The 24,698-nt window shown below is 40.4% G+C and overlaps 1 protein-coding gene across 1 annotated transcript; it reads left to right on the plus strand.

The window, feature by feature from the left end:
- Window positions 1–8,910: 8,910 nt before the first annotated feature.
- On the plus strand, window positions 8,911–21,506 carry LOC129352525 (ELAV-like protein 3). The gene is given in 9 exon segments (XM_055021560.1): window positions 8,911–9,455; window positions 15,641–15,803; window positions 15,806–15,854; window positions 15,940–16,048; window positions 18,477–18,504; window positions 18,507–18,629; window positions 18,726–18,951; window positions 19,896–19,934; window positions 20,693–21,506. Coding segments are annotated over 9 exon segments (1,074 nt in total). The 5' UTR covers window positions 8,911–9,446; the 3' UTR covers window positions 21,021–21,506.
- Window positions 21,507–24,698: the final 3,192 nt, after the last annotated feature.

Consider the following 24,698-nt stretch of genomic DNA (forward strand, 5'->3'; position numbering starts at 1 on the left):
TGGTCTCATAATAAATTCCCTTAAACGACATGCTATGTTTTTGAATGAGATTGAAGCATCATTGCCATGCTGAAAACAAGGGAGAGCTAACGCCTGCTTCTCTCTCTGTCCACACCTTCCCCGCTTGCTTTCTTGCCTTTCTGTTCATCGAAGGCTTTCAAATCCTGGATCGGCACTATTGTTCGAGTGCCCAGCCCCCACGGCAGTGAGAGCCCACCACCTCCACCACCATCACCATCACTGCTGTGTAGCTGAAGAACAAAAGAGTGAGTGTCAGACACCACCCACTAGATCTCTTTCACACCAGAGCCCCCACCTCAGTTCCAGATGGGGTTGCCTTTTTTTCAGGGCTTCTCTCAACCCCAAGAGTCCTCCAAAATGGAGATCCCCTCCTCCCCCTCGGAGCCCACGTCTCAGCTGCCCGTCATCCACCTGCTCCTCCGCCACGCGCCCGTGGCCAGGGCACGTCCCCTCGCTATTCTGTCCCACCAGGGGGGCCTGTTAAAATCCATTGACCACTTTTTTCAATATTTCCAAGAAGATGCTAAATTTAACAGGCAAACTTACGCTTTGTTGATACATAAAAAAGTAATACATTGTGGGGTTTTTTTTCAGTTTGAAATGATCATATTAAAATGTTCCTATTTTAGGTCAGCTGGGCTCACCAATTTCACAGATTTTTAAAAATTGCTTCAAAATAAAGAATATATATTCTCAGTATTTAGCATATTAACCTTTGAACCATGGAAGGTGTCAGATATTTCAGGTATTCTTCCACAGGCTTTTGAGAATTGGCTTTCATCTTAGTCAGTTCCTCCATAAAGAAAAGGTATAACTGTCTCACATATGCACATGTTTCTATAGAACTCCTCTATTGGCCATTCCAAAATAATGATTTTGTTGTTCCATAGTCACTTTATAATTTAGCTGTATATTTTGGGCCATTGTACATTTGGAAATCACATTTGTGTCCAATCTTTAACTTTCTGGAGGATGTCTGTGTGATGTTGCTTCAATATTTCCACATAGTTTGCCTCCCTAATGATGCCCTCTAAATTTGTAAAGTGCACCAGTCCCTCCTGCAGCAAAACAACCACACACTTTGAGTGTGACCATAGTCCTTGTGGTCAAACACTCAGTTTTTATTTCCTCAGGCCATGGGACAACAGTGTCAGTCTTTAGCCCTGAATGCATGCATCTTGACGTCAATATGGCATTTAATATTACTTTTGAAGTAATGGCTTCTTCCTCACATTGGTTCAATGTGAATAGGACCATATTCAATATTCAATGTGCATATTTCACACCAAAACAAACTCTTAAGACATCTTAAGATTCTCGTTGTCTCACTCTCAAACCTGACTTTCAGTAAATCAAAATGATTTTGGTAAGCCTCAGACTTTTAACGGAACAGTTAGAAGAAAGAAAAAAAGGGTGATGTGCATTTTATGCCATTCACGTGAAGATCTGCCTTCAACTGTAGAGAAGAAAATCTATTAAAAGAATAAATTGCAAACGCAAAAATAACGCTCACACTAATCTCCATTCCAAATTATTGTCCTACGACACTGGGAAGGCAGATGCTCATTTGTTTAATTCTCTAAAAGCATCAACATGCAGCTTTTTTAGAAGAATATTTGCTCCAACCTCCACCCAGTGTCTTGACCTTTCCCCTCCAGGGACGGGGAACGTGCCTAAGCAACAGGGCACATCTGCTACAAGACAGCTGTTAAGCCTCCTAATGATGATCCAACAGTCGGGGTTGGAATGGGAGTTTAAAGTAACCATTGCTGAATCACTCATCCTACTTTCCTTGAAATACACCTGAAGACAGCCAACCCTCTTGGTAGAAGCCAAACAATTTATTTGGCTAATGTAGTTCTTTGTGTATTCACAAATAAACCAGAGTGAACGTTGATTAGTATGAGCAGCCACAGTTTCTCCTCCGTCTCCATTACATCCATGGATATAAGATATGCTGTCACACAATGATCAAGATTTATGGTAATGGATCCTCCAGCTCTAGACAATACATTGCACAAAATACAGTGTTACTTGTACAATCACATTTGTTAAAATGTGCATGTACAGAGTACACAGTCCTAATCTAATCTTAATTTGAAGTTTTCCGCATGTATTTGAACCATTATACATTTTAATTACACACACAATCTCAAAATTGTACACAAAAGCTCAAATATATACTGTCTATCTAACCTTGTGGTTATTTGGCTGAATGTTTCCAAGAGAGTTGGAATGAAACTTGTTACTTGGTGCAGGTTCCAGGTCCAAGATCCAAAATGTGCCAATTTTTCTAAGCAGAAGTGACTTATTTTGTTTGATTAACTTCATGACATTGATCTGGTTTTTATTCATAATGTGTAAACATTTAATAGGGCTGAGGTCAGGGCTTTGGGGATACCTAATGCAAGCCCTCAAAACCGATTATTAAAATCTTCTATAATCCATCATCCTGTTGAAACACCAGACGGTCTCAGAGATTCAACCATTTGACCAAAACTGTCAAATGGTAATTTAGCACCTTGAAATGTGCATATTCCCGCAAGAACCAGCAAAAAACTTTTAATAGAAAAGACTTTATGTTCAGAAAAGACAAAGATGAAGCTGTTTGGCCACAGCGACTAAATGATGGTTTATTTGGTGTTTTGAAATACTAAATGAAACACAATAAAGATACCCAGTTTGTTTTTGTTGTGTGAATGAACTTAAAAGATAGTTTTTATCTCAATATATACACTTGTGTAAAGATACGAACAATAAAATTTAAGGTTTAATTGTTGATGTTAATTTCACAGCTTCAGTTTTGTTAAATGTACTTCACCACCGATTTGTTTTTCTCAATGTAAGGCACACAAAGCAAGAGCACTGTACCAACTGTGAAACATCACACTGAAGGCCTGATTCAGGTTTAGTGGTTCTGGTCTTTGAATACAGTCCCAAAGTGGAATACTAAAGACTACCTCCAAATTCTATAATTAGATGGATTAAAACTTGGGCACAACTGGGTATTCCAACGGGGACAATGATCCAAAACACAAATCAAAACTAGTTTTGGAAATCTATACAGCAAACTAACATGAAACTCCTAGAAAGACACTGACTCCAAAACTATTCAAAATGTGGCAACTGTTTAAAAATCAGGTCCATGCCAGGAAACCAACACATTTAAATGAACCGTTTCTGAGAAGAAAAGTGGACAAACTTCCAGTAGGAATTCTGTCTGGAACTGCCTGTTGATGGTTACAAAAGTGTCATTTTGAGTGAGTGTATGTATTTGAGGCCATAGGCATATTTTAAGCCTGTGGGGATAAGACAACATTTTTATTAAATTCAAACTTAAGGACTTAATTTTTGCTTTTAAAAAAACTCTTACATCTTTATTCTGTTGTGGACAAAGATTGCTTCAAATACATCAATAATATCCCAAGATTATTATACATACAGCTTACCAGCACTTCATATGCACATACTACATTTCTGGGTTCTTTGCCATATTGAGACTTTTTTGATCTACAGGAAACAAGTTAACTGCCTACAGTACATTACCTAGACCCCCACAATCCTGTCAAACTGTCATCCTCTGATCCCTAAGGGTTTGAGCACCCAAATCAATTGAAAGAAAGAAGTAGAAGAAAAAAGTAAAGAGTGCACTGTGGTCCTCCTGCTACATCTGCCAGGGAGGAGAAGCAGGAGGGGCCTCACTTATGGGCCGTACAGGGGAACAATATCACTCCATCTGTCACAAACCGTTTCATCTCTGATGGAGTGAAATATAGCTTCCAGAGATATATTCTTCCATATCATCTATGTGTATTAGCTTACCAGTGCCCAAGTCTTAACCAATTCCCCAAAGCATACACACAGAAGCTTTTTGTATCATATTACCTTCCTCCCACCAGCCAGCACTCTCCATCCAGCTCACAAATTACGCTTTTAAGCCAAGCAGCATGTTAAAAGAAATTGTTCCACTTTACACAGTGAGGCAGTTAATGAAAATGGAACTGAGGAGATGTGCAGACGAGCAAAAAAACATTTTACACGTAAAAACTTCCAAAATGAAAGTACTAAAGCGGAAACCTGAAAGCATAATAAATGCTAATGACGCCTGTGGAGAAAATATAAGGGGGGGAATGAGAAAGATGCAGTCTGGTAATAACCAAAATGTTCTTTCATATTCAAATGCTATAGCTGCTGTTCTTTGGAGGATGGGTGTGGCTGACTGATTCTTCTTGTCTCCTCAGCTGTCGCGGCTTTGTGACGTCTGTGATCCCATTTGCTCAATCAGGCCACGCTTTCGGGGAAAGTCCACATCGCTGCTTAATAACCACAAACTAAGTAGCTCAGTGATCTAGAAAGCAGTCAGAAATCACAAAATGATCAGGTTGTTTACTTTCAGAAATAAATTTAAAAAAGAAACTCAGATTCACAGGAACGATGGTGCCTCTTTCTTTCTCTTTTTCTCTCTCTGAGCAGCAGGTAAAGCTGCAATCTCAGTCATTCATATTTAATTCTGCTAGAGTTTCCGGGAAGACTAATGTGCTATTGATTTCGGGCCTCCTATTACTGGAGAGGGGAGGAGGGTGGAAAAGGCCATGACGGTAGAAAGCTGGACCACAGGGACTAAAAGCAAGAGAGTGAAAAGGGAGAGGAGGAAGGGGCAGAGAAGCAGGAAAGAGAATGGAGACAAACAGCTACAGCAGCCAGCCCTTCTATGAAACACTGAAATATTCCACACAGCAAGTCTGCTTTATCTCTCTAACAATCTGCTTCACACTGTCAAATAAATACATAAACTTCCACATGAAAGAACAAGGAGGAAAATTGAGGCTGAGGCACAAAACGTGTCCCGTCTTATTTACTTTTCATTAAATTGAGGCAGTTACTCAGCGACTGGGGCCAAACCTAACAAAGCAAGATTACCTGTGCTTGTTGATAATCTTGCGTCCACATGTTTTCATAGAAAGGGGAAGAGAGTAAAATAAGGAGAAGGGAAAAACAAAGAGAATGTCAAAGAGCCAAAGTGTGTTAAAGGTCTCTCCCTTGACACCAACTCAGACAGGACAAGATAAAAGATTAATAAGCATGGCTTTATATTTAAAAGGCTTACAATAAAAGGTTGTTTCAATGATTGCTCCGTTAATCAAAACCCAGAACAACAGGATTATGTATACAGAAATTAATGAGAATACCAAAGAAAAGGAATCAAACGACAAGATTGCAGATTTGTTTGCACGTCTTTTTGTTCAACAGTGAATACATGCAAACAAAAACACCTAGCTTACGCAGAGAATTATCCAGCAAAATATCATACATAAAAAAAAATGACAAGAGCGTCTACTTCAGAGACTTCCTCCCACCAGCCTGTCTACTCTAATAATAGCCCAGAGACAACGAATCCAGACAGACAGAGAGAGAGAAGGAGAGCATAGAGACAGAGGAAAAAGTGCAAGTGAACCCACGAGGGAGATCACCAGAATATTGCCAAATAAAACATAAAAGGGTTGAAATAGGCCAGATGCCACTGTCAACAAATTTCCCTTTAAGAAAAAAAACTAAACAAAATAGGCTAATTTATTTTTGGATTCCTTCCTTGTACACTGCTGCTGCCACACAATAAAAACTCAGAGATGCCTTGAGCCAGGCCTGGTCGAGAGAGACCCTTGAATTAACCAGACCAGAGGCTGAATCATCCTTCCCATCCCCCAGATCCGCTGTCATAGTGTCACTCGCTCACTCTGCTCGTCTCTCTCCCTCCCTCTCCCTTCTCTCCATGCGCGGACAAAGCCTCCACCTTACCGCAGGGCAATGGCAACAGGCAGTCATTTTGATGAAATAATAATGAGGAACGGGAAAGGAATTCTGATATTTTAGAGCTTTGGCAGGAATTTATTTCCTACACATACAAAATATTGAGTTCCACCAACTGGTATTTTAAAAAATATAAAATGTAATGACATAAATCGTTTCTCCTCTTTGCTTTATTTACAGAACATTTGAGATTGCGTGACAAACATCATATTCTCTTTGTTTACATTTTATGTGACAGACCAACACAAACTACGGCATAATTGCTATGTGACACATATTTGTATTAGGACACCTTAAGCCAATACCGTGTGGAAGAACTTTTTACTCCAAGCCTTTTGTTGTATGTCTCTGTGAGGTTTTACACATGTACAAAGCCTGCATGTTTGTTCATTCTCAGTCAAATTAGCTGGAGAGCATCTGTGAGCATCAGCTTTCAGAAGCTGCCATAGATTCTGAATTGGATTAAAGTCTGGACTTTGACTTAAATCAAAGTCCAGATGCTTTGATTCTAACTCTGGGGATGGTTTCAGTGTCACTATCCTGAAGAAGCTGAATATTGGTTTCAGTCTGGCGGTCACTTCTGAAGAACTATTATTTATTTTATATTGTTATTTTTATTAAAGAGACTTGATCAAGCAAGAGACTTGATCAAATGCAAACGGAATATATTAACAAATTCACCGTCTCTTAAAATCAATTCTGTACACTGGATTTTTTAAAGGGGTATGACGTTAAAGGGGGCTGAATGCAAATGCATGCTACTGTATTCAGAAAAAAAATGAACCTATGTATTGTTTTCCTTCCATGACAAAATTACGTCTTATTTGTGTTGGTTGATGACTTATGATCCCAATGAAATACCTTTAAGATTTTTGAGTTTATTCATTTTAAAATGATCCACTAATGTGCATTCCACAATATGCTAAAAGAAAAGGGCCACTTCTTCAAGATTCCTGACCACCATTACTACAGAAACCCTCAACTACAAGATAATCAGTAGAATAACACACAAAAAAAGCTTTTAAGCAAAACTAATGCTTGATCCATGATTCAGTGACATACAATAGATGCTTTAAATACCCTCTTACCCACATGAAGGATTCAGCTGCCATGCTACAAACAGGGGCTTTAATGAGAGGCCACAATTAAGCCCATGTATTCACATTAAGTGTGAACTGTAAGTGGGACTGCAGTCAGTTGACGGACCTGGTTGCTTTTGTGTGACAAGAGCCGCTTTCATTCAGCTCACAAAAAGGGGAAAAACACAAGCACCTAATGAGTGAATCTCTCCATCTCCTCACCGACAGCCGAGCATGCTGATAAGAACTACACACACACACACACACACACACACACGCAAGGGCACATACGTGTGTGCTTCCACACATGGACAACACACTTGTCCTCCCTCACTAGCAAACTGACTCAAGGGCTCCAACGCATCCAAGGCTGAGTTGAGTCACTGCTTGTCAGAGAAGGGTGGGGGCGGGGTTAAGACAGACTGACAGTGGGGCTCCATCTCTATCCTCTTATTAACGCTTAACGAGTGCTTTCCTCATGCAATATTCATCTTCACTAATATCATCCAAGCTCTGAGCCAAGCTTGCTACTTATGTAAGGCAATTATGTAAAATATCAGACAGAGCCTATGTTCAGAAGCTTGCTGGAAAAGAGCTGCAGGACAGTAAAATAAAATGGACAGACAGAAAAACCGTTGGAGGCCGGGACTGCAAGTTACTTGTTTTCTCGCTCTTTATACACCAATATGGATCCTGGGATCAATCGAGGGCAAGTGGCCAGCATCAATAATGCAAACAATTTTCTTTTTCCATTATTCTTCAAACCGGAGACATCTGAGGATTCCTCAAGGTCACCTAAGAAGAGGAGAGGAAAGGGAATACCTCAGCAGCCCTGTTCACTCCATCAAAATGTATAGATAGTACAAAATCAGTTCTGTAACAACAACAAAAAAAAGGAAAATGTCTCTCACTTCCTCACAGGAATGGAAGCTGTAAGTGCACGCACAAATAAACAAACCTGTAGTAATTTATGCACACTTGCACCTCGCAACCCCCCGGGTCAAGGCCCTGTGGGGTCTGCGCAAAAAATAGGTCATTTGTCACACATGATGTCCCGGGGCAGGGGATACATTATAGATGAGTCCAAACAGCATGTCTCAGCGAGCACTTACCATACAGTCAGGCACAAGGGAGGGAACAGCAGGAGATGTGCAGAGACAGGAAGAGAGAGAGTCAGAGAGAGAGAGAGAGAGAGAGAGAGAGGGCTGGGAACTCCTCCACAAGGGGACACTTTGAGAGAAATGTAAGTAGGGAAGTAAAATAATAATAATAATAATAAAATCACTGCTAATTTCTTTCTGTTAGAAAAGAGCCTTAGGATAACGGATCATTTGGCTTAACAGATAAAAGCTAGAGATGTAGCCCTTTTCTCAACCTTTTTTGCTGTGTGGACAGTAATTAATTCAGGGGGTCTAATTTGGTATTCCCATGTCTGCACCTGACCCAGTGGCAACCATCTGCGTTGCACGGGAGAGGCCCAGAAATCGTCCGCTCCTTGTTGTAGTAATGTAGTAAGGATGCGGCGCTTTGTCTCTGGCCACCACTCAAACCCAATTATTGCATATTTCTGCCTCTTTTTCCTCCACTGCTGCCTGTGTAGTGATCAGCTAAGAATGAGCACTTGTGAATTGCTTTTATCTTGCCTGTTTGGGTGGAGATGTTTGCTGCCGTGTCAGAAAGGCCCAAATGAAGACTGATACATAAAGGAAGGAGCTGTGCCAACGCAGGACTAAGTGCGAAATGTGCTGAAGGAGAAAGAAAGAAGAAAGTCCACTGCCTTTTGCTGCACCCATCTGTTCTGAAAGTGCAGGTGGAGTCCTATTCACTGTGCTCTGCATGTGTGTGAAGAGAGAGAGGAGGGGTGGTACGCGTGGGGGGGAGCGGAGGGGGGGCAGGAAGAAAGGAAGGGCAGCGAGAAGGAGGGAGTGGAGAGATGGAAGAGGGGAGAGAGGGGGAGGACTCTTGGTGATCTCTCCTGAAGGGGATAATGGGAGAGGAGCGCATTGCAATGGCTGCCATGTAGTACCCTCCCTGCACAATTAGCCAATCAGCAGCGCGCTCTGCAAGCCAGGAGGACGCATAAAAGAAGAACATTGCAGCAGAGGCACAGAAGGAGACTGCGAGAGGAGCAAGGAATTACACACACACATACACACACACATAAAAAGCAGCGAAACCAGAACACCCTCCCCTGGACACACCCTGCTGAGGATCACTGTTTCTCTTTTTTTTCTCCCTGAACCATCGCCCACGCCACGGAGAGAAGCTTTCTCCATCATCATCCTCCAGAAGAAAACTCCTTTTTCCCCCCTCATTTTCATCCTGTAGAGGACACCAACAATTTTGCAGAGCTGAGATCCTTTGGCGAAGACTGTATTTTTTTTCCTTTTTTTCTTTTTTTTTTCTTTTACTTTTTGCTCCTAATTGTACATAAAGGCCATATAATAATATAAAGGCCCAAGAGCGCAGAGAGAGAGAGACTTCCGCTTCAAGACCTGTGAAAAGAAGGACCTAGATTTCTTTCATTGTACGTCAAGAATGGTTACTGTACGTATGCCTCTATTTTTCTTATTACAGAGAAAGGGGGGAGGGATGTTGCATCATTGGATCTTTTTGTGTAGTATTTGTTTTGGATGCGCACATGTGATGCAGCCATTGAGAAATTAATTCAACACGAATTCTCTCGTTTATTTTCCACAACTCGGTCTCGTTTTCAGCAGCGCTCGCCACTCGTGTCCACATGCCGACACACGGAGGAGCTTTGGGGTTGTCGTTTCTGTCCACCTCAACATGCCATATCATTCTGATGAGATTAACGATCGATACGGGCATTTGGCAGTCTCACGCTGTGTGATGCGCCACACCGGCCGCGCTCCAGCCAGCAGACAGCCTCGGCGTTGGAGGAAAACATTATCCTGCCATTTTAGATAGCTCTGGCTAGATTTGTTTTTTCTTTTGCAGTGCATGCTCACATCCCAAGCGTCGCATCTCCATTATGCGTTACTTTATTGTCAAGAGTGAGCTTTGCATTCGACATTGTGCGTGATAGTAGTGATGGAGACGGGGGGGAAACGCAAGGATGCTGCGAGTTCAGAGGAAAAGGAGGAGGGTGGGGGGGCGGCTTTCTTTGCCTGGTGCTGCACAAGGATGCTGGAGACGGGTTTGTGAGACAAAACATGATGCCTCGGAGGCTGAGGGCCCATCCAACAAGGCGAAGGAGGGAGGGGAAAAGGGTCGAGTCACTCTGAGATAGGGGGGGTGGGGTGAGGAGAAGGAGATTACGCATCCGTTGGTTCGCTTTGAATCAGGCAAAGTCCAAAATTCCTCAGGGTTCTCGTAGCGATGCAACCGAGTAAATGGACTGGAAACCTCCGAGGCTGTGACGGCACCACTAAGGCCGCGCCCGGACAGCACCATTTTTTCTTCTTTTATATATATATATATATATATATATATATATATATATATATATATATATATATATATATATATATATATATTATATATATATATATATATATATATATATATATATATATATATATATATATATATATATATATATAAGGCGCATTTCCCCAAGAACTATAGCGCCGCACACACAACAAGATGGCCATGTCTGTGCTGCGCTTGCCGGATGAAAGGAGATGCGCTGATAAATTAGCCTTGCTGTGTGCGCCGACTGGCTAGATTGGGCGTGTCTCTGTTGTATCCGAGCATCAAACGAGGGCCTTGAAGCCTTAAACGACCTTTTCCGCTTTGCCTCTTGACATGATCCGGAGCTTCAATGCACGAGGTTTATGTATGCAGACCGTTGAAGATTAAAACCATTTACATAGAATTAGAAGAATAATGATAAAGAGTAGATCTAGTCTAGTCGGCACTGGAATAAAAAAAAACGTGTGGGGAAAGAAAAGGATCAAAATAATTGAATACCATATGAGTCATATTTAACCTGTATAAAAAGCCTAGACAGTTTATTAGATGACTAATTTTAGTACACAAAATAAATAATTCACAGCATAAAGGACGCACGCGTAAGACCCAGAACACACACAGACCCAAACGAGTATTTACTCGATAAATTATCCTTATATTAAACAATTATTATATTTCTCTTTGTTTGATCCCCGTTGTTACTTACAGGCCTATTTATATATGTATCTATATAAATATATAGTGGCAGCATCTCTCCTCCACATGGTCCGCAGCCCCCCGTGCCTGTACCGCAGTGCCAAGCAAATAAAAGCGTTGAGTCAGACAACCTTTCCAAAGCACTTACACAATTCAAGGACAAGGACAGGCGAGGCCATCACTGTAGAGCGTTTCTTTGATCTCATAAGGTAAAAAAAACTTCTTGCCCCATTCACTGGGCCTACATGGAGTAAAATACTGAAGACGTGAATCCGTTTTCGATTTTTTTTATTTGTATTTTTTTCTTTTTTTATTCGGTTTTATAGGTGAGGGCAAATAATGCAGAGTGAAAATATCAAAAGAAGCGATAAATGCGATTATATAAGCAGATATCTGCTTCTTGTGGGTCAGCATGGATTTACATATAAAAATGAATGACCTTTGTTCATTTATTATTTTTTTTATTCTATATTCGTTTTAAGGGTTTTACACCCTTTGATAAACAGCATTTATTTTACTATAGCGAATCTATTTTTATTTATCATCTTAATGCATTGTACAAGAAGAGAACTATTTTATTGCAGCACAATTAAATCGAAGACTCCAAAATAATAATAAATAATTAAAAAAAAAGAAAAAAGATGCAAACATTGAATACTATATAGACTAAACAGGCTTTTCCCATTGAGGATATTTGACATTTCTTTGGGCTTTTGACTCGGAGATGGCAACTGTAACGATCATTGTTCCCAGAGAGTCCTGCAGCCTCTGGCCTCGACACAAAGCGCCACTGTTTACATTAATATTCATAGTGCTGCCATAGCCCTCTGCGAGAGGGAGAAGAGGAGGAACGGGTGGCTCTTTTGTTTGGTCGATTCAATACGTTTATTCAGCAAATAGGCGCTCTGGTTTATGAATGCCAGCAGAGCTCACCAGTTCTTGATTTAAAGCAGGCGATGCACAGCAGAAACAGAGAAATCAGTCGATCCTTTAAATTGTTTAAATAGGTTGGAAATCATCTTTTTTACGGGCCGGTGCTGTGAGGTTTGAAATGAATAACAAAATTCAAAATATGTACGAACAAAGTCGATTTTCTTTTGCTCGTTTCACGGCCATCTGTGTCTTCAAAAGAGCCTGTCCGAAAGCCACTCCCTTTTCAGCACGCTGGATAGCGCCCCGCATGATCCAAGGACTTGTGAGACAGATTTGTGTCCTGCAGCCTTTGACGCTGTCTGCTGTCATCTTGTCAAAGCGGTCCATAACACCCAGGGATCTCTGCGATCTTTGAGAAATCTTTTATTTTGTCATCTGACTGTGTGGAGTCGCTGTTCGTGGCTGACAAGAGCTGTGACTCTCAGGTCGTCCTGTTGTGTTACATCTGCCACCATGATCCCTTAAGCTGCAGAAAATGTGGCTAATGCCCTTTGTTTGGGATAATCCTGTAATCTGTGTTATTTAGAAGGCTCATTTACACTTTACACTAGCATTCTGTTTTAGATTATGTCTTGCACACCTGAAATAATTTGTATACAGAGAAGAAGAGATTCCTGCTTTGGTAATGTTTTGATAAAACAAAATGGTTGGTCTAAATTATTTCCTAATGCTATATTATATACGTATTTTGACTTCAGTCAGTCATTATATATGACCCTAAGATAGCTAATGCTACAAGAAAATGTGCATCTAGATCCTATGGAAATAAACACTAAAATCACATCATTTCATTGTAACACCCAATTTAAACTGCAACATGCAAACTTTGCGAGACACATGCTATTCCTCTGTATTATACAGCCCCAAGTGCTCCAATGCATTTGGAGCAGAAATGATTTCAATGCATCAGAGGACAGAGACCACAAGACATACATTTACATTAAGTCTTGCAGTGCTTCTTTGTTTTGTAATTTAATTGTGCACAGTGTAGGTGGTGTGTGTTTGGCGAAAGGAGGCTGGGCTTCTTGTTTGCGTGCAAATCTGGCTTCATGTGTTTTAGTGGTGGAGTCTGAGCTCTTGTTGCGTGCAAGTCTGGGACCGTGTGTGGGCGAAGCTGATGCACTCCATTAAATATTAAGGGAGGTCTCACAGAACCCCTGAAATAGAAATAAAAACAACAGGCAGCGGGCTCCCAACGTGATGATAACAGCTGTGGTGTGTTGGAGATTTAAAATCAGAAATTATTTATTATGTTTTGTCCTTATCAGAGAGAAATAAAAAGTGAGCAGCAATGTATCTAAGAAATTGTTAGTGATCTTGTTTCTTTTCTCATTCACTCTCAGAATTTATGATTGTACTGCATGCATACTAACATTAACTTAGCAATTTGTGCTTTAATTTGCCTTTGAAGCAGGTTACTCCAAAGCTTTTCTTAGAATTATGTACCATCTTCAATCAGAGCATACATTTGTTCAATTTATTTTTATGTTCATGCTGCAGTTAGCCGTTGTTGTTAAATTCTCCTTTTAATTTTTCAATTTATTTGCCGTTTGTGTCTCTGACAGGCACTGTGGATTTATGAATTATATAACCTTACACTGTTTGCTGGAAATGCTTACTCTGCCTCTCTGAGGTTTTCCAGTTGGAGAGTCAAATTTGCCCTGAAAATGTCTTTCGCCCCCCTTTGTATTATTCCGCTTTTGCTATCACTTGGACACATTTAGCTTATTCTACTTCTGCTACTCCACAAAGTAATGCACTACTACTAGCATGAAAACAACAAAACAGTGTGTTTCTTTATAAATAATTAAAGGGAGCCATATAATTTTAGGTATCTTTTAGCTTCATCTCAAAATCTTTACATGACAGGCTGTTGTTCTCGTTGCTGTTCAACCTTTGTACATAAAGGTGCATTTGATGTATTTTAGTTTTTACACTGTCTGAACTGTCACCAGGCTGTTCTTTGTTTCTACAAAGGCACGCATTATCAGTATCTGTACGACATACATATAATCTGCATGTCTGCTGCTAACAAGCTCAGACAAACAAACTGTTAAGCAAGGAAGTCTGTCAGCCGTTAGAAACACTGTCGTCTTTGAGGGGCTGTAGCCAGGGCAACCTGAGTCCAGGTGAGTCTCAAAACAAGGCGGATGGATGCTGAGATGAGGTAAATAAGTTTATTAGAAAAACCCATCAAACCTAACAAAAAACTAAACAGAAATTTGTTAAATTTTAGTACTTTATTAATTCCATACAAAGAGTGTGAAAACAGAAACAATAAAAGTAACAAAATGACAAACTTGAGTAGAATATTAACATAACTTTAATGAAGTCAATAGGCACTCATAAGTCGGAATAATATCGTCTGTGAAAAATACATTTAAATTGCATGGGCAGCATTTCTCCATCACATTGGTCTTTCTGAGAATAACATTAGGGAATAATTTGTGGAAGTTGATAATTAACTCCTTTTATTGTTTGGAAGAATATTTTAATTCCCATGAGATTCACCATGGGCTCATTTGTCCCTTTTGCCATAAACAAACAATAAGAAATTAACAACCTGCAACAAGTCAAATACAGAGTTTGAGGTGACTGTTTGCAAAACGACCCAACAAGCATTAGTATTTACTCAGATTGCATAATTGCGAGGAAGAATGGTACAAAAATGCAAGAAAATAAAAAAATTAAAAATCTTTGGATGACATAACAGGTGTACTAACAAAGTCATAAAAATACTCCTTGATCAATAACTTTTTAAAAATAATAAAATTAGGCAGCTAAAATCAAACAAAAAAAATGTCTTCTCCATTTTCTATTGTTATTCTCTTATTTTTTCCTTTTTTCATTTTTTTTGTAAGTCTACTTTTTCCTCAATAACAAAAAAGTACAGTTCAATTCAGTGTTATTAAACTCGGTATGAATAAACAGACACAGTCACACACACGCACAAACATTTGGTGTGACTAGCTATGATATAATATGCTATAATATTGATCTGGTCTCAAAGAGCTTGGTACTGAGGGGGAGGAACTGGAGAGCAAGAAGTCTGTTTTGTTGCCATTTTCTGGTATTCTGCATGGCTCTAATTAGATGCATCAAAGCAACACAAAATACTCCACTATATACCATCTCTGTGCTCACTTAAAAACTGGGAAATTAAAGGTCACAGAGTCCAAAGACAAAAACTGCTTAAAAAAGTAGCTAACCACGATATGCATTATTTATTGGAGCGCTAAATCCATCTGACAGCTCCCTTGGTTTTGTGCCAGTCTGGTAGCCACCATTCTGACCAATCCGTCCCTATGTAATGATGTAATGATGTTTGACCCTGGAAGAGTAGGGGGGGATGGGAGGAGTAAAGAAAAGGGACTGTGACATCTGCAGGACCAGAGGCAGGGAGAAGGAGAGCTGGAAAGATGGAGCAGAAGGGGGAAGGGAGGATGATAAATCTGACCTTGTCCACCTCCATTTTAGCAACGCTGATTCTTGACCTGCACTTCTGATGCTTAGAGAGTGAGTCGACTCTGTGTGCTCTGCTGTGCACAGCCTATATTAGCAAACGTATCACTGTAAGCTAAATAATGGATTCGAAGCATGTTTAAAGGTTTATTTTTGTCGAGTCTCTTTGTGAGTAATGAATCTAATTCCACCCTCTTCCTCAGCAGATAATCAGCACCATGGAAACGCAGGTGTCCAACGGTCCAAGCGGAACCAGTCTGCCCAACGGCCCAGTCATTAGCACAAATGGCTCCACAGATGACAGCAAAACCAACTTGATCGTCAACTATCTGCCTCAGAACATGACCCAGGAAGAATTCAAAAGTTTGTTGGTAGCATTGGAGAGATCGAATCCTGCAAGCTAGTCAGAGATAAATAACAGGTACAAAATTGACATGAGCTGAAAAAGTCACTCCAGCTGGTTTTGAAAAAGCTCAACATTCCCTGTCATTCTGTCTTTTCCTGCAGGTCAGAGTTTGGGATATGGTTTTGTAAACTATGTGGATCCAAATGACGCAGACAAGGCTATCAACACACTAAATGGTCTCAAATTGCAGACTAAAACAATCAAGGTGGGCATATTCCATGCACTGGGAAAAGAATCACTTCAAATTAATTTTCGATTTTTGACAACATTCCAGACAAAGAAAAAAGGAAGGAAGTGGAGATTTTGTCAAGGGGGTTTGTGAAAGAGGTGGCAACGGATGTCAAAGCAGGAGGGGAGCAAATACAAGGGTCCAAAAGGGGGGATGAGGAGACAGAAGGGAGTGGTAGCATGAACAAAAGAAGAATGAAAAAGGGTGAAAGGAGAGGGTGAGAGTGGAGGTCAGAAAGCAAGGGGCGGACAACATGCGGAGGGTTTTTGTGATGGAAATGCAATTAGGCAGCCCGACTGTGGCACACATGGGTCAGTGCAGGTTAGCCCATCTGTCTTCAATCTAGGTTAATTAGGGGGCTTCTTTGTCGCAAAATCAGATGACGGACAGAGAGGTGGTGGGGAGTAGGAGGATCAAATTATTAATCTCTAATTTCATCCAATCTCAAACTTGATCGAAGTGGCCCAAAGGCTGAGACCAACTGCAGGATCTACATCAGTGGAGAGCAAGTGCTCTGACTCAACACTGAACTTTAGATCAAGTCATAGATAAACATACAGTAAAGAAATATCTAAGCAAAAAGCCAATTATTATCATAGTGACAATAAAAGTATTTTTTAAGAAGGAAAATGTCCACTCTTACATAAAAACACAGTAGCTGGTGTCAGTATTCCAATCTTCTCCTGATTTTACAGAAAGCTTCAAAGAAAAGATCAAGGTGTGGGGGAAAGTGGGTGGAGGGGGGAAATGATGGAGGGTCGAGAGCAGAATGCCAATGACGGGATTAGAGGCCATATGGGCCAGAGGCACCATCTGTACTGTGCGAGCGACAGTGAGAGGGTTAATTATAGGGCAGCCTCTGCTCCCGAACAGAGCAGCTCCCCCCGCGCCTCGTACAGAACACCCTAATCACCACACAGCACAACCCTCCTGCTCGCGCAGTCCCTCTGTGGACACAATAGATGCCGGTCCTTTGTGCTGATTTATAAAATCAAAGCACCTGTATTCATCTGAAAGATAACATATTGACCAATTAGCTGGGACTGCATAGTTTTAATAGTAAAACATGAGTGCAAAATGACTGCATGGTTTTCATAGACGTCTGTAAATGTATTTAGTGAATAGTATATTTCTAAGTTGGGAGAACTCTTTCCAGCCTTTAGGTGCATTCTCACTGTTTGCTCGGTTGGAGCGTTTCGCTCCCCCTGGAGAATAGCAACAAAGGAAGGAGGCAGGACAGAGGGAGAACGGCTCAGCCTATCTCCAACCACTCACACTGTCTCTCCATCACATGTAAACACACCACTCCTAACAAAGCACCGGAGTGGACTGTCTGTCACTCAACTGTTCATGTTTCCATAAACAGAACTTTAAAAAGAAGAGAGACAAGAGGTCAGTCAGCCTCTTACCAATCACTAAGATATTATTTTTTCATATCAGAAAAGAGGCTACTGAAATGAGACTGAGAAGAACAGCCATGTGGGATACGAACAGATGCATCAAAACGCTGTACTAATTAACTCACTGGAGAATTTGGGAAACTATATTGACTGAAGCCGATGTTTTTCAGTGCAAAGCAAAGAAGTCCCATGTGATTGTTAAGCAATGATTGGATTCAGCTGCAGTAATGGTTATGCAGCTGTTAAATAATGTGTCTGTGATGAATCTGAAAGTCATGTTTTAAGGTAAATAAAGACACAACTTGGTGTGTAGAGAAGAGAAAGAATAAGCAGGTTTCTTACTTCAAACTGCAATTTACATTTTAATTTAAAGGTTATTTACAGTACTTAACATGAATATTTGCACTCCTTGAACTTTGTAATATTATAAAAACAAATTGCAACAAATGCTTGAGGTTTTCTATGGGATGGCGGCACTAAGTTCAGCATTTTTGTGAAAGTGAAAGGAAGGTTGAGCATAACAGCATGTGTGACAACATTTTCTGTTTGTAAGATAAGAGTAAAACTGAACTTTTTGTCCAACAAGCACAATGTAGTTGTAGAGGAAAACTAACATTCTAAACATTGAAGCATAGTGATGGGAGCATAATACTGTGGGGATGATGCTGTGGGTTAGATGGACTCAAGTTCACCTTCCTTCAGGAGCAGCCAGAACTACAATTGACTGATTTACATCAAAGCATATTCACATGTTAAAATTGTTCAATTAAAGTTCAAACCTACATTTATTTACATAATCCATTTGGTCTATTGTAAATAATATGATTTTGTGAGTAATATGTATTTTTTCCTTCCTCTTCACATTGTTTCAATACTTTGTGTTCGGCCTGTTGGTCTAAATTCCAATTAAATACATCAATGTATCTGTAAAAGTATTCAAGATGTGCGAACACTTTTACAAGGAACTGTATCTGTGATTCAGCAGATCATTCAATCTGTTTTAGGTATCATATGCCAGGCCAAGTTCAGCCTCCATCGTGATGCCAACCTTTATGTGAGCGGTCTCCCCAAAACCATGAGCCAGAAAGACATGGAGCAGCTGTTCTCCCAGTATGGTCGCATCATCACGTCCCGCATCCTCGTGGACCAAGTTACAGGTAAGGCCTTTTAATAAAACTGATCACCTCAAGCCAAGCAGACACACCAACACCAAGGTAGTCACGCCAATCCTCTGTATTTTGTTTTCGGAGCAGGCATATCACGGGGAGTGGGCTTCATCCGGTTTGACAAGCGAAATGAAGCAGAGGAGGCCATCAAAGGACTGAACGGGCAGAAGCCTTTGGGTGCCGCTGAGCCAATCACAGTCAAGTTTGCCAACAACCCAAGCCAGAAAACAGGCCAGGCCTTACTGACTCAGCTGTACCAAACTGCTGCCCGCCGCTACACGGGACCCCTGCACCACCAGACTCAGCGTTTCAGGTACTGAACCGTCACCAACCCTGCCCTGAACTCTACCCCACCCCAAAATAAGTCCCTCATTTATTGTTCTATTGTTGCTTTCAAAAAAATTCATTTCAACAGCAAGTTTTTGAGCTCAATTAAAAGTGAGTCATTGTAAAGTTGAAAAAGATGGAGGATCTTGACAGTTTCTTTATTTTCATGCATCATCTGTACCACAAAATGGCTAAGATGAAGCGGGAGGTTGTAATCGTCAGTGAAAATATGCAAAAATTAAGACATGTAAACTGTTTAAAGAAAACTAAATTATTTTGATTATTAAAGCTATAATTAATTTTCTCCTTTGGGTAACTATTTCTTATTTGGAAACATGGTATTTTTCCCTCTTCTTTCTCCCTCTCCTCCTCCTCCTCACACTTTTTCTCTGACTTTCTTTTAAACTGCAGTGTGATCCCTTCACTTGGAAAGGGACCAGATCCAAATAGCAGCTCAAACACAATGTAAGAAACTAGATTTTTCCAAGTACAAATAGAATCAAGTTAAATACTTTATGGTTTGCATACTGCTTATAAGTCATAGACCTTGCAAAAAAATTCAAAACTATCGGGTAAGGTTGTATTAATGTGGTTAATTGTGCTAAATGACAAAAGGCAAAAGGAATCGCTCAAACTAAAAGCATTGTGGGATCTTTCCTTCTTTTGTCACTAGATGCAAATTTCCCAATGTTTATACATTAAAGCTAATAAAAGATCTTGTAACTTATAAATAATAATAAATACCAGCAAGACTGTCACATCATAGATTTATTGCTAGATGATATGAGACTGCGTTGAAGTGAAGGACGCCCTCTGCAGGCCAGCTGATGAAGACGCAACACATTAACCATAAAAAGCCCACCACTCCCATTCCTTATAGATCTCATAACTAACCTCTGCATCCCCTTCACTCTCCCTCTTGCGTTGCAGACTCGACAATTTACTAAACGCCAGCTACGGAGTCAAGAGGTAAATGCCAAAAGGTGTCCTTTCAAAAGCATTCATGCCAAAATAGAACCTTCAAACAAAGTGCCCGGAATACCACATGCTGCTTTAATCTCAAAAGAAGTTTTATATGGCCATAATTCTTAATGCCCACAGCCCATTTATCCATTCTACTGAATAAGCACTATCTGTAGCTTTCTAACAGCGGGGTATTCTGGCATGGCTTTGTTTAACCTTTTTGTTCCTTTTGTTAATTTGAATCAATATGAATAATTTCTATGTATTTATTTCTGAACTAACATTGTTGGTTTCAGTTGCTTTAATGTCCCCTTTTTTTCACCAGCATGGACATACCAGATTCCGTTTGCGTCTCTTCTGTTTGCTCCAGTTTTTCGTATGATTTGATTCCAGTTTGCTTTTCATCCCTCTCTAGGTTTCTGTGTTTTGTTCAATGCTGTGATTTCAGTTGAACATCGTGATCCATCGTGATCCATGTGTTTTAATTCTTCCAGAGGCTCTGGTCAGCAGAGAAAAAAAAAAATGCCCATTGTGTGGGTGTCTTGTCTCAGGGCACGCAGTGTCATTATGTATAAAAGCAGGCAGTTTGGAGCCATTGTGGTGCCCACACATATTTATCCACTTACTGTACAGCGGAGAGAGGATGGAGATGGGGATCCTCAAATGCGACAGATACCTAGCTTTTAGAAGATAATGTAAAGCACTGAATGCTATGTGGAACTTCAGAATGACACCCATGGTAGTTCTCCTCCTCTCTTTCCTAGATTCTCCCCCATCACCATTGACAGCATGACCAGTCTGGCCGGTGTCAACCTAACCGGTCCCACTGGAGCCGGCTGGTGCATCTTCGTCTACAACCTGTCGCCCGAGGCGGACGAGAGCGTCCTGTGGCAGCTCTTTGGGCCTTTCGGTGCCGTCACCAATGTCAAAGTCATCCGTGACTTCACCACCAACAAATGCAAGGGCTTCGGCTTCGTTACAATGACCAACTACGACGAAGCCGCCATGGCTATTGCCAGTCTAAATGGCTACCGCCTGGGCGATCGCGTGCTGCAGGTTTCTTTCAAAACCAGCAAGCAGCACAAGGCCTGAAGCAGACGCCGCCGGTGGCACCTGGTTGAACCTGCAGGGAGTCCTACCTGAGCCTCCCTGCGTCATCACTCTACATGGGCCTGGACTGAGTCTCTCTGTCTTTCTCTCTCTGACATGCTCGCACACAAACTCATAAACACATGCATACACACGTGCAGATGCACAGAACACATGCACACACAAAGCATACAGACATTCTCAAGCGTAGATAAGTCAGAGTTTCAAACAAACACACTAGTGGAGTTCTTTCTTTTCTCTTTACACAACTTGCTAGTCTTTCCCTGTATTTGCCTGGATTGAATTAGAAAGGGGGGCGTAGCCGGTGGGGGCTTTCTGAAAGGGAGGGGGGTAAGGGGAAGAGCTTTCTATTTAGGAGACAGTCTAACGAATGTGACAGAGAATGTGTACTGAGTGCTTTGATTGAATTCAGGCAAATAATGACAACTGATGAACAAAATTATCAAAAAAAAAAAAAAAAATGTGCAATTTACCTAAACTCTTACCCCACCATCTCTCCCATTATCCTGCTGGAGGGGATGTAGTCACTTTTTTTACACTTGGGCATTTTGAATCAGTGATTTTTTAGATCAAAGAAAATGAAACTAAAAACAGTGTTCTCTTATATACGTCTATTAAAATATTACTATATATTCAATATTTAAGGTGGTTATAATAGCCGAGTATGTAAGCATTTTCTAGAAACTTTGACTACTGTTTCCTGACCTGCGTTAGGTGGTGCCTCGCTTCAAGGCATTTTTCTCTTATATATCAGAGCTTGTCAGCTCAGACCCAACATGATTTAGCTCAACGGTCAATGAAAAGAGCAGTTCAAAGGCCATCACTTCTATCCACACACTCACGAGAAATATCACAATAGAACAGTTAACGTATCACAAAAAAACACAGTTCAGTAATAGGAAGATTTACACATATTTAGTCCTCTGAAGCTGTTTTTTTTTTTCTTTTCTGTTTTTCACTTGATCTCATCCACGCAATGGATTGAATACAGGCAGACCGTCTGTGAACTTAGAGCAGCAGCAGCGCTCCCATGGTGACAACGTTCATTAGTAATTCTCTGCTGGGCGAGAGAGTGATGAGTGTGAGGGGAAAAACTGTTTCATCATCACACAGCTGCGTCAAAAATACTGGTGATTTTACTCTTTGGCTGACTTGCAAAAGAAGCTTTATTGCATCAAAAGTTGTTTTATTTCCGCAATGCCTTTCTATCAGCCCTTTGCCGTCAGAAAAAAAAGGCAAAACCAGTCACTGACAGGCAGGTTTTTTCACCACAGCTGAATGTTTCTGCTCTTAGAGAGCATAGTTGGAAGAAAAACTTGAACATGTTTGAAATAGTACATCTCTAATAGTAAAGGCAGGAATGCAAAGAAGCGAAAATGTGAAATTCACTAGTATTATTCCTCCGTTACTTAAAGATAAATGCTACTTTTCTGCAGATTAAACTGGATCTACAATGTCCAATATTGTGTAGATTTTACTGCAGTCATATCTGAACACATATCCATTAAGCAGAAAGATTACTCTCTATTTTACCTTTTTAGTCTAGAAAAAGCTATATGTTTTTCTTTAAGGCCATTGTTTTCTTCAAAAATCTTCCTGGTAACTTTGAACATTCAAACGTGGCAGAACATCAACCTTGCAAATAAGTGTCATAGTTACCTTTTTAATCACAAAGAAAGCATTTAGCAAGTTTCTCACGATCAGTTTGTGCAACAACAAAAATAGTAGTGATTAAAATATCCCCAACCCAGGAGCATAGGGATTATTTATGGCACTCTTGATGAAACAATAAGGCCCAACCCGTCTAGTGGAAGTGTCTGTTGCAGCCCAGATTTTTGATGTACCATGTGGAGAGCGAGTGTCTTTTAATATCAAGACACAGGCGCATGATGATACGTTAAATAAGGTCAGCTATATTCAAGTCATTTTTGCTTTTCTAAGTGACGCTGTGTTAGCCAAAGAGGACAGTCTCTTTGAAAAGGATTACATTAGAGATAATCTATTTTTATACATACAAAGGAACAAGACCTTGTGCTGAATTTTTACAGATTCTTAAGCTTGGAAAAATTGGGACATTGCGTGGCTTCGTTTGAAACCCTCTGATCTTCACAGAGAAAGAGGGAAGAAGCAGCGTGGTGTACGGGTGGGGATTTGGGGAGGGGGAAGGAACCGCGTATCTCACACAAACTTAACCGCATCTGGAGAAAAACAAACCCGGCAAATGCGAATCCAACCCAAACAAAGACACATTTCAACAGCAAGGGCATAACCTGACAGACACATCTGTATTTTAGTGTTCAGACGCACTCAGCATCTCTTGTCTTGAAATTTGTACAGTGTTGCTTCAACAATGGAAGTTCTTTGACCTGAAAATCCCAGACAGAGCTGCAGTGAGACTGGCTCTCTGCCCAGCTGTAAAACCGAAGAAGCTGCTTGCAGATTGATAATAAAAAAAGATTCAAAAAGTGCTGGTGATTCACACTGAAAATCCTTACGATGAGATAGATTTGAGTTTTGCCAAAGAATTGCTTTGCAAGTCAGAACTAAGAAGGACAAACTAACTATAATACCCCCTACATAATTGCTGTAAAAATCTATGTTATTTGTTGAGCAAGGACCCTCGACAATTTGAGTTAGAATTACTTTTGAGCATATATTGTGTTACGCATATCGATTTCCATTTCTCAGTAAACAAAAGAAAAACACCATACCAAATGCAAAAATCAACTACATTTGCACACATATCATGCAGTATAAAAAAGGCATATATAGGCTATATAAAAAAGGGATGACTCAACTCACCTTGTGAACAAGGCAAAAAAACAAAATGCATCCACATATTTCCCCTGACATTCAAATCACCCGTTTTTATCTTTATCTTTTAATACATTGCCAATACTTTTTGCTGACATTTTTTTGATCTGACTCTTACCGTTTCTCCCCCGCAAATGCTGATTGCTGTCGTCCACAGCTAATCACAGAAAGGTCTAATCTAGCTCATTTGGTTCTTGCAAGTGATAGCACAGCCAGTTCGAGCATGTGGTGAGCCCGACAGACATTATAGCAAGAAAACAGGCCACATTGAACTGCAGCCATGAAAAAGTCCAAATATGACCTCCCACACCCGGTCCACATGGAGACCTACACCTGATGTACGGCAGAGAGCCGAGGACCATGGCAGGAAACAGTACTACACTGCTTGAGCAACAACAATAATCATTTTAAAAAGACAAAAAAACTTTCCTATGGAACAGTAAGTGCAATGTGCTTTGTTTTTATATTGACTGAGAACAAAATAATTTTTTAAAAAAGAAAAAGAAATGTCACACTGAAAAGGTTTGAGGAATAGCAAGAGGAGCGACTGTTCAGGCGAAAGCGATTAAATCGAACAGACTCGTTACCAAATCAGAAAAAGAATGAGAGCTCTGATCTCCAAATTGTTCCACGATCACTTCCTCAGTCCCTAATTTGTGCTCTGTCCTCGCAAGCTCAAACGGCATATTTGGCTGACTTTAGCAGAGCTTTTCTCACTGACTTGGAAAGGAATATTGTCTAACAGAACATCAGTTTTAGCCCACGTCAATTTCAAATATCATTTTCCTGTGATTTCTTGATTTCATTTACATATCAGGACTCACGTTAACTTAGTGTATTTGTGTT

Source organism: Poeciliopsis prolifica, unplaced genomic scaffold (assembly GCF_027474105.1).
Source record: "Poeciliopsis prolifica strain line A6 unplaced genomic scaffold, Auburn_PproV2 SCAFFOLD077, whole genome shotgun sequence".
Lineage (NCBI taxonomy): Eukaryota > Metazoa > Chordata > Actinopteri > Cyprinodontiformes > Poeciliidae > Poeciliopsis > Poeciliopsis prolifica.